At 37.2% G+C, this 15,202-nt stretch overlaps 2 protein-coding genes and 1 long non-coding RNA gene across 3 annotated transcripts in view; all 3 read left to right on the top strand.

The window, feature by feature from the left end:
- The first annotated feature begins 152 nt into the window (after window positions 1-152).
- Window positions 153-3,644, top strand: LOC134670723 (uncharacterized). Its single transcript, XR_010099118.1, has 2 exons — window positions 153-1,115; window positions 1,831-3,644. It is a non-coding gene; the product is annotated as an uncharacterized LOC134670723 (long non-coding RNA).
- Window positions 3,645-4,342: 698 nt separating this feature from the next.
- Window positions 4,343-15,202, top strand: part of LOC134671007 (uncharacterized) — a 66,689-nt gene continuing 55,829 nt past the window's right edge. Inside the window, exon 1 of the mRNA XM_063528827.1 lies at window positions 4,343-4,461. Coding sequence (XP_063384897.1) covers window positions 4,423-4,461 — 39 coding nt within the window. The 5' untranslated portion in view covers window positions 4,343-4,422. The remainder of the gene's footprint in view (window positions 4,462-15,202) is intronic.
- Window positions 10,229-12,736, top strand: LOC134670722 (cytochrome P450 6B7-like). Its single transcript, XM_063528533.1, has 3 exons — window positions 10,229-11,356; window positions 11,515-11,768; window positions 12,558-12,736. The coding sequence occupies exons 1-3, from the start codon at window positions 10,242-10,244 to the stop codon at window positions 12,734-12,736; spliced, it is 1,548 nt and encodes a 515-aa protein (XP_063384603.1). The 5' UTR covers window positions 10,229-10,241.

Raw genomic sequence — 15,202 nt, 5'->3', positions numbered from 1 at the left:
GCACTACATAGATTTATATTATAAACGTCACACTTCTATGAAATTATGACGTTAAATAACACACTACGTATGCTATCAAAATCGCTGCAGACTTCATGGTCTAGTTCAGCGGCCAGCAACAGGCAGCCCGCGGGCCGCACGCGGCCCGCGAACCTCTCGCTTGTGGCCCGCGAGCCCTCTGGCTAATTTGTATGTAATATTGTCAAACAACAATGTCTGATAAAGTCACACATATTAACAAAAGTGCGGCCCGCGTCAACTTCCTTAACTACTATGTGGCCCTTGGCTACTAAAAGGTTGCCGACCGCTGGTCTAGTTAGACAGGTAGAGTTCTAACTGTTAGAACGTGACAAGCTGACCAGCATGATGACAGATGATGAAAAACCGACCATCTTAGCCCTACAGTACGGATATGATGGTCGTATTTGTCTACGTGACAGCGTGATAAAACGGTGTCTGTTCTACCCGCAGTGTTAAAAAGTGACAGTTGTTCTATCACGTAGATAAATATGGATAAAGCGATCCATAATAGGCTTGCAGATCGGACAATTGAATCACAACTAATCTTAACCTTATAAAATCAATTTCGACTACTTCGAAACGAAATAAGTGTTCCGTGAACAAAGTTTTGCACGGAACACTAAAAATATGGTCACCAAAGAAAATTGCCCTATTGTGGTCTGTACCATTTTGTGATCAATGAAATCGAGTAGGTATTGACCATACAACGAACATGTCCTAATATAGTAACATTGCCCGGTACGTCATATACGTGAGTGTATCCAAGAGCAATGAAAACGGACAACTTTGTTTAATTTTTCTATATGAAGTGAGCCTTTTTCATTCCGCTTAAAAGTGTATATATGTACAGTGGAATATTTTACATATGTACATATGACTAATTCATTCAGTTTACGTGTAAATAAACTCTGCAATGTTATGTTCAGAAGTAATCAGTATTGAAATCTCATTCAATTGTTTACTTTATAACACCTTGTTTTGACATACATTTTTTTAACTAAATCACGCGGTTACCTCATGCGCCGCATTCAGAGACCGCGCCAGTGTGATAACCCTTTCATATATATTTTATCGCGACAGATATAATATAAAGTGTCATTCTTAGTTCAGTCAAAGATATATGTAACTCCGTATAAGATAAATAAAGTCTAAGAAAAAAACGTGCCTCGGATGTCAAGAAAAAGTCATTCTCGAATAGATGGCGCCATATACCTTTGGCCTATTCTCGGCTAGATAGCATTGGCGACACCGTTTGATATTTAACAATTTTAACACATATCAGTGAAAGAACATGGGTCAGTGTGGAACAATAAAAATTTAAAATCATTTATCCCTAAACATATTTTGATTAATTTATACATTTTCAATTTTATTTTAAGTTTTAATCGTGTGTTGATAGATGGCAGTAAATGTACCGTGACTACAAAATTTACTTTGACAATAGCCCTCTAGACTATCTATTCTTTTTGGTTCAGTATACCGAAGCGCTGATGACCTAGCGGTGAGAGCGTGCGACTTGCAATCCTCAATTGAGGTCGCGGGTTCAAACCCCGGCTCGTACCAATGAGTTTTTCAGAACTTATGTACGAAATATCATTTGATATTTACCAGTCGCTTTTCGGTGAAGGAAAACATCGTGAGGAAACCGGACTAATCCCAATAAGCCTAGTTTACCCTCTGGGTTGGAAGGTCAGATGGCAGTCGCTTTCGTAAAAACTAGTGCCGGCGTCAAATCATGGGATTAGTTGTCAAGCGGACCCCAGGCTCTCATGAGCCGTGGCGAAATGCCGGGATAACGCGAGGAAGAAGAAGATTCTTAGTTCAGTATACCATATATGTACTTGCTAACTATGTAAACAAAAGTCACTAGTTAATTCATCATTCTATGACAATTTCAATATGGCGGTTTGTTTACATAGTTAGCAAGTTCCATAGAATGACACTTTATACAAACTGTATATAAACAACTGTGTATTGCTGTTTGTACTGTACTACATAATTTTAAACCTTAAGCCAATTTTGCTTATTGCACCTTATTGGTTCTAGACGTAGTATCTTCTTAACAGTTTGTGCGTTCTAGCTCCCTAACGCCATCTGTTAGATTATTATGGCACGACGTTGGCAGTGACAGCTAGAGGAGACGCCACATAACATAGTTTCCCCTACATACCATCCACAAACCTTAAAAGATAAAAAATAGTTTATTCAAGTAGGCATATTACAATGCGCTTATGAACGTCAAATAAACCTTTACCGGCTCCAACCGTACACCTCTGCCCCGAGAAGATTTAAATCCCCCCCTCAATTGGAGGAGGGTATCCCAATATCCCAACTTAAGATTCGAATGGTGATTACATCAAATGAAATTGTAACTGTTATATTCCTTAAATCATGGAATATGTCGTCGGTGCTTATATATTTACGTGTGTTTGCGACGTGAATGATATTTGTGTCGAATGGCAACTAATAAGCAACTTCATAATACTAAATATTAACTGAAGAATCTGACAAAAATAGTAGTATGTGTAGCAAGGCTCGGAACCGGGTTTTTCGTCGTACAAATAATACCGGTATTATTTCGTTCTTTGGTTTATTATTTCATAATGGGACAATCTAATAATACGATGTTGTTACCTAAATACATGATTCAGTCCTAAGAGCATAAAATAATTAAATATATTGGGCTATTTCGGGTTTTAAAAAAAACCGGTTCCGAGCCTTGGTGTGTAGGCTTCCAAAGTAACTTCTGTTTTGACTGTTACTCCTTAAGCCTAATGGTTACTTAGTGGGTAACCGTTTATATGCTTATTTACAGTTTTGAGAAAACAATTTATTGAACGATTCCTTTTGATCGTTGTCACTACTGCCAGATTTAAATCAAATATTCACTAGCAAAAACTTCATATTATATTATATACCGTCAGCCGAAGAGCATGGCGATATTATCAATGAATTCATTCATAATACGCCAAAAATATGTTTATACTTTTGCACCTTACGACTTTGTAATAAGGCGAAAAATGTAAACCAATTTGTGACGTCGACTGTATCTATCAAATTAAATAAAACTTTGGTACGATGTTACTGTCTATTTCTATCACAGTTGTTAATCAGAATAAATATTGTTTAATACAATTTGACCTTTTTAATATAGACAGATAACGTATAAGTAAATATTTACGCACATATTGTTTTATACATACTGTTGTTTATATTTTTAGATTGGAGTTTTGACTAGTGAACCATCATGGAACTGTGTACATTGTATAACCAAAGATAATTGAATGTAATAGAGAGGTAGAGTCTATAAAATAAAACGTGCCTCTTATTTTGACATCAAAAATAGATGGCGCTGTACTGTAAATGTCAATTTTTGACAATCTTAGTTACCGCAAAACGTATGGACATGTATAGCGCCATCTCGTTTACCTGTCAAATTCGAAACACGAAATTGTCTTAGATTTTACGCAGATCTTACTCAATCAATGTATCTTTGGTATAACTATTGTTATATTTTAAATTATTAAATGTACCGTGCAAATGTGCGAGTGTTAGATATCCAATTTTAGTGTAAGCGTTATTTTATACAAAGTTGTCATTAATAAATGATTATTTTAGTATAACTAGTTTTTACTTTAGAAGGCATTGGTTATTACCTTACGGTTCTTTCACTTCTGGATCCACTAGAATCTTAGAGCACTTAGTAACTGAAGACGCCTTGGCTGTCATTTTCTGTACAAAACAGTCTGCCGATTTTTGCGGGGGAGGGGCACGTCAAATGTATGGCTATATGTACATGATTTGTACGTAACGTACAAATAGCCATATCAGATAAACGTCAGTCCATACAAAAGTTTGTACAATTGTGCAAGGTTTTCGGCAGAGAGGTGAGCTCTTAAAGATGACTCCGGTTATTAAATGCTCTAAGACTAGAATAGGTACAACAAATGTTACACTTTGTATGGTAAGACAAAGATAGTATGATTCTCTCTGTCTATGTTTGAAATGAGGCAGTCCTTTGACAGACTATAAATGACCGTAGTTATGCAGAAAGCGACCAAAGTTTTATTTTTGTCAAAGTGACTTTACACCCTGAGTCAGAAGCTTTGGTCGCTTTCTGCATTGATAAAAAAAATTAGTTGGTCGTTTTCTGCATAACTACGGTCAAATGATAGAAATTTTCTAAATGCAAAAGCCAATGTAGGTTCTATAAACTTTTTGCAGCCAAAAGCGGATATATATTTTGTTGATTTTATTCTTACATGTCATTCAATGTCCATGTTAGTTTGACGGTTTCCATCTTTGGTTTCCTAGATAATATCGGTACAATGTTTAAAATACCAAGTTTTTCGAGATATTTCTCAACAATATCCCAATGATGAACCATCCAGAAGAAAGAAGATGTTGCTGATAGCTGCCTTCACCTTGTTATGGATTGCCGTAAGTAAAACTTTGTATGTACACAAATTTAAAGTTTATTATTATTTTTTACTCAAACGGGACCTAATAAGGATAAAATAAATAAGCTTTGAAAATAACGTTTTGAATACGACATTATAGTTTGTAGCAATTATACAATAGGATTAGCAGTCGGGCTCTAATAGGAAGCTACAAACTATACCCCTGTGGTCTAGAGACTGGCTTGACATCAACATCTGGTACGCGAAACTTCTGAACCACATGCACTTCTTCTTCTTCTGTTACTTAATCGGCCAGCAACCAACCTTTCGTGAGACACAGACATATAACTAATACCTGCATTAAGAACAGGTCACTCACGTATTTTAAGTCGAAAAACGTTTGACATGTTTCACTTCGATGAGGGTCATCAGGAGCTTGCGTCTGCGCCGGTCCGTCACCGTCAAGCTCTTGATGACACTCCTCGGTACGGCGTGAAACATGTGGAGCGTTTTTCGACTAAAGTAAGACCGTAAAAAGTCTGTAGCGATTTTGATAGCCCACGCAGTGAAAGTGTCATTTTAAACGTCAAACTTCTATGAAATTATGATGATGATTATTATGGAATTATGATTATGATTAATTATGATTATGTATAATAACACTTACACTACGTGGCCTATCAAATCCACTGCAGACTTTGTTTGGTGCGACTATATTTATACGTGAGTGACCCGTTCGTAATATATTTAATAGTTTTTGTTTGTTAGACTAGACATAAAAATTCAAAATCGCTCTCCTTCTTGATTCGACTGTCAAATCATATTACTATTTGGCAACCGGGTTTTTTAACCTAATTAGACCCCGCTGAATCCGAATTTGCCGGTTGCTCGATCGAAATCATGACCGGAAGTGAGATATTTGTCATTAAAGGTCCCTTTTTTTAGTTTTTCGTAAATAACTCTTAAACGGAGGCGCATAGCAAAAAATGTTCTATTACATAAGTAATCTGCATAAAATTGCCTACAAGAAAGATTCAGTGCAATTTTTCGCTAGGATCAATATTCAAAGAGATATTAACGCGGGAAATTTAATTATAATCACTTCTAAGGTCCCTTTTTTTAGTTTTTCGTAAATAACTCATAAACGGTGGCCAATATCAAAAAATGTTATTAAACGATAATAATCTACACAAAATTTTGAACAAAACAGATTCAGTACACTTTTCGCAGGGATCAATATTTAAAAAGATAATAAAGAGGGAAAGGTCTAGTATAATGAATTCTAAGTTTCCTTGTTTTTATTTATTCGTTAATAATTTGAAAAGTATGACTCATAGCAAAAAAAATCTTATACCTAAATAATAAACATAAAATTTCCTGCAAGAAACATGTAGAACACTTTTCTCTAGGATCAATATTTATAAAGACAAAGCAGCGGGTAAGTTAATTATAAATAATTTTAAAGTCCCTTTTTAGTTATTTGTAAATAACTCGTAAACGGTGTCGCATAACAAAATAGGTTTTTAAAAATAAATTATCTACATAAAATTTCCTCCAAAAAACATCTGGAACACTTTTCTCTAGGATCAATATTTAATGCGATATTAATGGAAGAAAGTTAATTACAATCAGTTCACAGGTCACTTTTTATTAGTTTTTCGTAAATAACTCGTAAACGGTGGCCCTTTGCAAAATAATATTCTACATAAATATGAAACATAAAATTGTCCACAAAAAAGGTTCTGTACACTTTTTTGCTACGTTCAATATTTAAAGAGGTATTAAAGGGTGTACGTTAATTATAATCAATTTCCAGGTCCATATTTTTAGGTTTTCGTAAATGACTCGTAAAGTAAGGCTCATAGCAAAATAAGTCCTTAATGTTCTTGTAAATAAAAAATCGGCATAAAATTTTCTACGAAAACATAATGAACACTTTTCTCTGGGATAAATATTTGAAACGATATTGAAGAAAGAAAGTTCATTACGATCAATACACATGTCACTTGTTTTTAGTTTTTAGGGTTCCGTACCTCAAAAGGAAAAAACCGGCCAAGCGCGAGTCGGACTCGCGTTGCAAGGGTTCCGTACATTACCCAAATTTCAACAACGTATTTTTTATATGTGAAACGCGAGTGAATTGCCATTAAAAAACCCGTTCAAAAACTAAGTAATGTGCGACTCGCGCTTGCATATTTCTAATAGGTCTTCCTGTCATCTATAGGTAAACCCAGTAGTTTCGGAAATAAAGCCCCCCCCCCCCCCTCATAGCCAAACAATGACCATTCCCCCCCCCCCCCCATTTATCCGTTTACGAGGCATTTACCAAAACCTGAAAATAGGGACTTGGAAATTCATTATTATTGATTATTGAACTTACCCCCTTTAATACCTCTTTAAATATTGATCGTAGCGAAAAAGTGTACAGAACCTTTTTTGTGGACAATTTTATGTTTAATATTTATGTAGAATATTATTTTGCAAAGGGCAACCGTTTACGAGTTATTTACGAAAAACTAATAAAAAGTGACCTGTGAACTGATTGTAATTAACTTTCTTCCATTAATATCGCTTTAAATATTGATCCTAGAGAAAAGTGTTCCAGATGTTTTTTGGAGGAAATTTTATGTAGATAATTTATTTTTAAAAACCTATTTTGTTATGCGACACCGTTTACGAGTTATTTACAAATAACTAAAAAGGGACTTTAAAATTACTTATAATTAACTTACCCGCTGCTTTGTCTTTTTAAAGATTGATCCTAGCGAAAAGTGTTCTACATGTTTCTTGCAGGAAATTTTATGTTTATTATTTAAGTATAAGATTGTTTTTGCTATGAGTCATACTTTTCAAATTATTAACGATTAAATAAAAACAAGGAAACTTAGAATTCATTATACTAGACGTTTCCCTCTTTATTATCTTTTTAAATATTGATCCCTGCGAAAAGTGTACTGAATCTGTTTTGTTCAAAATTTTGTGTAGATTATTATCGTTCAATAACATTTTTTGATATTGGCCACCGTTTATGAGTTATTTACGAAAAACTAAAAAAAGGGACCTTAGAAGTGATTATAATTAAATTTCCCGCGTTAATATCTCTTTGAATATTGATCCTAGCGAAAAATTGTACTGAATCTTTCTTGTAGGCAATTTTATGCAGATTACTTATGTAATAGAACATTTTTTGCTATGCGCCTCCGTTTAAGAGTTATTTACGAAAAACTAAAAAAAGGGACCTTTAATGTCAAATATCTCACTTCCGGTCATGATTTCGATCGAGCAACCGGCAAATTCGGATTCAGCGAGGTCTAATTAGGTTAAAAAACCCGGTTGCCAAAAAGTAATATGCTTTGCCAGTCGAAATCGTTTTGATGAAAAATATGACCAGTCTATGTGTAGTTGACCCGTGATCGGGGGGCACGGCAGTGCCCCCGCCAAGTCGAGCGCGAAGCAAACACTGCCGTACCATATTTACTGGAACCATTTCGCCGCATTTTCAGGCCCCTATTTGAGAACCTCTGGATAAGACCAGAACGAAGAAATTTTGGTCATCCAGTAAGCTATAATCACATACTTAAAATCCAAAATTTCAAGTCTGTAGGTCATTTAGTTCCGAAGTTAAGCGAAAGCAAAGTTTCGCATTTATGAAACTCACTCATGATCATCAGAATAGAACTAGTACTTCCCATAAACTCAGAGAGCTGAAATTTGGTACAGAGTTAGGGTTTAATGGCCACATAAAGGGAAAACCTAAAAATATTGCAATATCAGTCACGTTTTAAAGATCTAAGAACTGCATAAGTAAGTTTGTAATCCCATATAAATATATGATATTACAAAGTTACTGTTGCAGTTCCTACAAATAGTAGGTAAAGGTACACTACGATGTACGATGCAGTGCCAGGGGGTTTCTACAAAAAGAAGTGAAATCCCACCAAAAACATTCTGTAAAAAACTAGCCAAGTCTCGATGGAGCTGCTTGTTTATCTCTAAAAAGTAATGAAATCTAGACAAAGTCGTGCCAAGTCTAAGGTTCCTTACTGCGATTTCTTTATTATTATAGTTAATGTTGTGTGACTTGGCCGTTGAAGGGTACACAAGGGTACAAAACCAGGTGCTCCATGACACCATTGCACCAATCTGTCGCCAGAACCGCTACCCATTGACGATGGAAAATTGCCACTTGGAAAACGTTGATTCAATAACCAGTCAATTGTAGGCTTGATAAAGCTGCGTATTTCAATAATACTTATGTATGGGCGAGCCTGAAACAAACACTTCTTTTTGGTGCAATGGCAGATTGGTGCAATGGTGGCATGGAGCACCTGGTTTTGTACCCTTGTGTACCCTTCAACGGCCAAGTCACACAACATTAACTATAATAATAAAGAAATCGCAGTAAGGAACCTTAGACTTGGCACGACTTTGTCTAGATTTCATTACTTTTTAGAGATAAACAAGCAGCTCCATCGAGACTTGGCTAGTTTTTTACAGAATGTTTTTGGTGGGATTGTTTTTACTCGATCGGATATCTTTCGCACAAGCAGATAAAATTTCTCAGTCGTTGCAATAAGGTTATCGAATAAGGTTAAGGTGGGAGTCAACGAAACAATGAAAACGACTTTTGTCCCCTTCTTGGCTTTTCAACTAACAAGTGGTGCAGTTAAAATTATAATCTCCTACTACTTACGTTTTGTAATTTGTATGACACTAGAAATTCTGTAGGTACCTACGTGTATATTACTAGTACTGGTATACAACAAACTATTAATATGCAATCTATGTCTAAGATATAGAGTAATTTATAATTTATTTGAAACAACACGTCTTAAAATTTTATTAATACAGACCAACATGTAACATAGGGAATAATTGGTTGTTTCCAAGAGGATATACCACTCAGCATGTGTCGGAGCACTTAGTGCAACGACGCTGATTTTCAGTGGACCCTTGAACTTATAATATAAGAAATTAAACAAATGCGTAGAATAATTATAATGGCCGGCATAAAATGATACGATATCGATGAGAAACACCAAACAATGCCACCAATTAAACAGTCATATTGTTTATGTCGCTACGCGGGGCTCCTATTTCTGGGCAGTTTGCCTTTCGGGCATCTGAAGCAACCTAACGAACCTATCCTACCTATATATTGGTTTAATGTGACCATCGTCAAAACATTACACAGGAACATTACGATCTGCATAATCTTACGACCGACCGCCGACTTTACACGACCCTAATACCGGGCAGTTTTTGTGACGGTTAAATTAATTATAAGGTCAATAGGTAATTTAGAATATGGTCTTTATATATATCTCACTGTCCATGTACATAGGTACATTTGTTTGTTTGCGGAACCACTAAGGTCACTTATCGACGGGCTGATGAAATGTTCTATGAAAAATTCTCATAAAATAAATAAATACAATAATACCTACAATACAATAAAAAGGCAAACATTGTGTAGATGTAGAGCAACCACCTCTGCATTTTGCTACCTAAATACAGTGAAGTAGGTAAATAATCATTTACAAAAAAGATACATAATTATGTGCACATTGCAACTTTGATACTCGTAGGTAGGTAAAGTTATCTGACTGACGATAGCCCAAAATTAAAACCTTTGCGATTGCGATAAAAAACTTTGATGCGTTACGTAATGTAGTATACGTAGGTATTATTTATTGATTACCGAGTGGTATAAATACGCTTCATTTGTAAACAAGACGGTAATCTTATTTTATTTAAAACACAGCGCAACGCCTACGCTCCGCAAACCGAAGTGCATAATTAACGTCTATTTGTTATACAATGTTGTGGTTGTTAGTGGGTTTATTAACAATAGTACTACTGTTGTACTTTTACGGGACTCGGACTTTCGGGTACTGGGCGAAGCGCGGGGTCAAGCACGATGCACCCGTACCGTTCTTTGGCACCGCGAAACGGCAGTTCCTCCAGCAGATAACCTTTGCCGACATTTACCATGAGATGTACCAGAAGTATCCCAATGAAAGATTCGTCGGATACTACCTCATGACTAATCCGTTGTTGATTTTAAGGGATCCCGAATTGGTTAAACATGTTTTAGTGGCAGACTTCAACCATTTCTATTCAAGAAACTTGCATCCGATCGACGATAACCCTGAACTGTTGTTGAACAATCTGTTTTCCTGTGAAGGCGATCTCTGGAAGTTGTTGAGGCAGAGGATGACTCCCGCCTTCACGACTGGGAAGTTGAAAGCGATGTTTCCCCTGATCGTGACGAGGGCCGAGAAGCTGCAGCGCGTGGCGGCCGAGGCGGCGGCGAGCGGCGCCGAGGTCGACGTGCGGGACCTCATGGCGCGCTACACCACCGACTTCATCGGCGCCTGCGGCTTCGGCATCGACACTGACTCACTCAACGATAAGAACTCCATGTTCAGAAAGCTGGGTATACGCATATTTATCCAGGACACGAGAGATGTGGTAGTAGCCATCTTGAAATATGCTATGCCTAGTTTGATGAGAAGTTTCGCCTTCCTACCACCTTCTGTTGAGAAACTTTCATCACAGTTAGTTAAAAGTATAATGAAGGAGCGGAATTATAAAAATTCGGGCAGAAACGATTTCATTGATTTACTTTTGGATTTGAAAGATAAGGGAAAGATGGTGGGCGAGTCTCTGGTGCACAAGAAAGCTGATGGTACGCCTTGTGTGGCTGAGAGGGAGATGGACGACGACTTGATGGTGGCCCAAGTGTTCGTGTTCTTCGCCGCCGGGTTCGAGACGTCCTCCTCGGCGACCAGCTACACGCTGCACGAGCTGGCGCACCATCCCGAGTACCAGAGGAGGTGTCAGGAGGAAATTGACGCGGTGCTCGCGCGTTACGATAACAAACTATGTTATGAAGCTATTAAGGAGTTGAAGTATTTGGACATGTGTTTCAGGTCGGTAAAGAATAGGTACTTTCATAATCAATTTTTAATTAGTATTTCATAATAGATTTAAGACTTAGAGGCGTTCCATGTTAAAGTCTGTCTTTAATTTCAGTATTGTGTTTAGTGTGCAGTTGTATGTACGTAAACGTATTCGTCATTAATTTCAGTGAAGCCATGAGAATATTTCCCTCCCTCGGCTTTTTGCAACGCAAGTGCGTGAGAGCCTACACTATCCCGGGCACGGACGTGACCATCGACCCCGGGGTCAACATCATCGTCCCGGTCAAGTCGCTGCACCTGGACCCGCAGTACTTCCAGGACCCGGAGGAGTTCCGTCCGGAACGGTTCCACCCGGACAATATCGCAAGCATAGACAAGTATATATATCTACCCTTCGGGACAGGACCGAGAGCTTGTATAGGTAAGTTCAGTGAGTTGTCCTTATATGTAAATCTTCGACGCATTCATCATCTTAGGGGTCATCCATTAATTACGTCACACGAATTTCTAGGTTTTTTGAATCCTCCCCCCCTCCTTGTCACACTTGGTCACATTTGGCAAACCCCTCCCCCCTAGTCGACGTCACATTTTTTCTACGAAATCGCCAAATCGAATTAAGTAAGTACCTAAGTATTATTAATATTTTATCAAAATATTTTTGACGATATAAATATTAGTAATTTTATAACCCAAAACTGCTTAGGAAAGAAAATTAAACGAATAAAGACGATTATCGTTTTAAAAACTCGTTATTTAAATGTACAGCGAATAAAATTATTTAAATAAATTTTCGGTTACTGATGAAGTTAAAGTGACGTCACAAAGTTTGTGTCTCCCCCTCCCCCATGTCACAATATGTCACATTTTCTTGACTCCCTCCCTCCCCCTAAACGTGTGATGTAATTAATGGATGACCCCTTATTAGCCGAAAAAAGTTCACTGTTAAAGTGCTGATGGATTTATCGAGCAATTACCTACATCCTGCCTTTACATGGACATAATAATATGGAACATTTATTTTCCTGTGGTAGAGGTAACACCTTATTCCTGTAGAATAATAGATAAGCGGTGAGCGCCTAAGTAGTAGGTACTCGTCAGACAAGAATACTAGGTATCTTTTGGAAATCAGATTTGGCACATTCAAGCACGCTTCAAATAAGCATATAATCGTTTATTAACGTACAAATTTAATTTCTTTTTATATTTTCAGGTGAGCGTCTAGGCTACATGCAGTCCCTAGCTGGGTTGGCCGCGGTTCTGAGCCAGTTCTCCGTGGCTCCCTGCAAGAGCACACTCCGCAAACCGATTGTTGACCCCAAGGTTATGTCTGTACAGAGTGTTAAGGGAGGCCTGCCGCTCGCCCTCACCCCTAGGAAGAAGACACAATGAAGCCGCCGATTTTGGACAATTCACTGCCATCTTTTAGTTGCTAAAGATTAAATATACGAGTAGCAAGCCAAGCGATGCCCACGATAAAGATTTTGTGATTAATGTATCTCGGGTCACAATTAGTGGTTATTTTTATGATTTTTCAAAGTGAAATGCAAGAGACAAAACATTTTTTCCCATTCATTTTCATCTTCGCCCTATTCATTCATCGACCCTCTCCAACCGCTCTCACATTATAAGCAGTTAGTTCAACATATGTGTTGTCATCCCTATTGTTTAATTTGTTATGTTATTTACTAAATTAAAGTGAGTGAGGTTCAGGTGAGGGTTCACCGGTCAAGGTGAGCAAAATGTTTAAAAGTTAAATATTAACTAGGTAAATTAATTAGGTAAATTATGTTCTTACAAACATAATAAGTCAAAATATAAGTCAGACAGACCCACGAATCTAGGCATGTGTTGTTCACGAGTGAGTGATTTAAATGAATTGACTCGCTCAGTAACTCAGTCGCTCAGTGTTTCTTGTTCGCTCACGATTCGAATGAACCGGCCGAGCGTGACGAGCGAGTGAGCGAATGAGACGATACGAACAGGCGCGGATCCAGCCCTCAAAAAGGGTTGTGGTCACAGCCACTCCAAAAACAGCCAAGTGCGAGTCGAGGGTACCTGATGATCCCCGACCAATAAATTCGCAGAGGGATCGCAAGCGATTTATTTCAGTCTACTGATACACACTTAGATAGATTACTACGCTAAAAAGCTAAAAACTAAGCTAGAAATAATTGCCCCTGTTAGTAAATATATAATTCTTGCAAATAATTAGGGCTCTGTATTCAGCTGGGGTACCTAGCCTAATAATTCTCCGACCAATTTTTAGCAAATTGTCGATTCGCTTACAACGTTTCGCCGAAAATGGTTTCGCAGAGTCAATTATTCGTAGATGTAACTTTTGGTCGACTAACTTTTGGTAGACTCTTGATTCAACATATCATTCAGATCGCTTCTGTGTACATAAATTAGCAGACCAATTTGGTAGAGTAATCTTTTCATCAAGCAACCTTCAGTCGAGTAACGTTATATAACTTTTTTTAAAGTTTTTGTCAAGTGGCACTCGATCACACTACATATAAGTATTGTGGACGGTTTTGCCTGTGGACACTGCCGGTATTTAAAGAACTACTAACGATAGATAGACTACCATCGTGAACTTAAAAAAATGCATTTGCTTATGGCTCCTCTACACGATGGGCCAACGCCGGCCACTACAAGGGACGCAGCCAGGGCCGGATTAAGGCAGTGCGAGGCACGGGGCCCCTTACAGTCAATTCTGCACACACAATATTCAGTACAGGGAAATAAGTTTGCGTTTTTAATTTATATACAATAACAATTTTGGTAGCACTCGCAGAGCAAGTGTTATTTTAATCTTCAAAACTTCTATGAAATTATGACTTATAATTAGCACTTGCACTGCGTATGCCTATCAAAATCATTGCAGACTTTTCTTGGTCTTACTCTATTCATTTACTAGTCAAGCTAATATGTAGATACAGGGTCATCTCAAGAACCAAAAAAGAAACGCGAGCGCAGCGAGCGCGAAATTTTCTGTTAACAATATCGCAAATTGTGAAAATAGACCTTTTTGCGATATTGTTAACAAAAAATTGTGAATTTTTTGTTTACAATATCGCAAAAAGGCCGGGTATCAATCTTCATCTGGGCCTAAAACTCCGAAGTGAAGCGATGCTAGGACACCCTGACTAACGAAAAATCAAGCTTTATTCGTCTAAAGCTTTGCATACTAAGCGATGATTTCGAGGTCTTTGTAGACCCTGGAGACAATATCAAGTCCATAATAATTGCTGAAAAGTTGTACCAAAAATATTGTCCATAGGTACAAACCCTGCCTATAAAAACAGTAGTTGTACCTATGGACAAAAATATCAATTTTAACATTTATTTTATATCTATGGTTCCTATTTAGCTAACGTGGGAAAACTAGTCTGCAATTATAGACTATATAATAATTATTCAAAAGAAATAAATAAGTTTATGACATTGTCAATAGTTTATGATTTATGAACAAAATAAGGCCAAAATCTGGAAAATGTCTACATGTAGATAGAGCACTTGCCCCTACACTTAAGTAGTCGGAATTTTACCAAAAATGGCATTTTTGTAAGGTTTATGGAGCCCTTTCCATGCTCATATAGACCTGCGCTCTAAAACTCCTATGACAGTCAAAGTCAAGTAAAAGCTGGCATGGCACGTTTAAAATTTAAATTTAAGACTCCATAAGTTAACAATTTAAAAAAAAATGCTGTTTATATTCTGTATCACTAATAATTTGAGTTGTCAGCTGATACTAAATACTTATGACAGGTAGTTCTATTTAACTAAGTACCTTCATAGGTATATAGGTACCTACCGTGTTTCAGCCAATGGAATTTACTCGGGCAATTTTAC

This window comes from Cydia fagiglandana, chromosome 14, assembly GCF_963556715.1.
Source record: "Cydia fagiglandana chromosome 14, ilCydFagi1.1, whole genome shotgun sequence".
Lineage (NCBI taxonomy): Eukaryota > Metazoa > Arthropoda > Insecta > Lepidoptera > Tortricidae > Cydia > Cydia fagiglandana.
The sequence above is the reverse complement of the archived record's forward strand: the minus strand, read 5'-3'. Positions and strand labels throughout refer to the sequence as shown.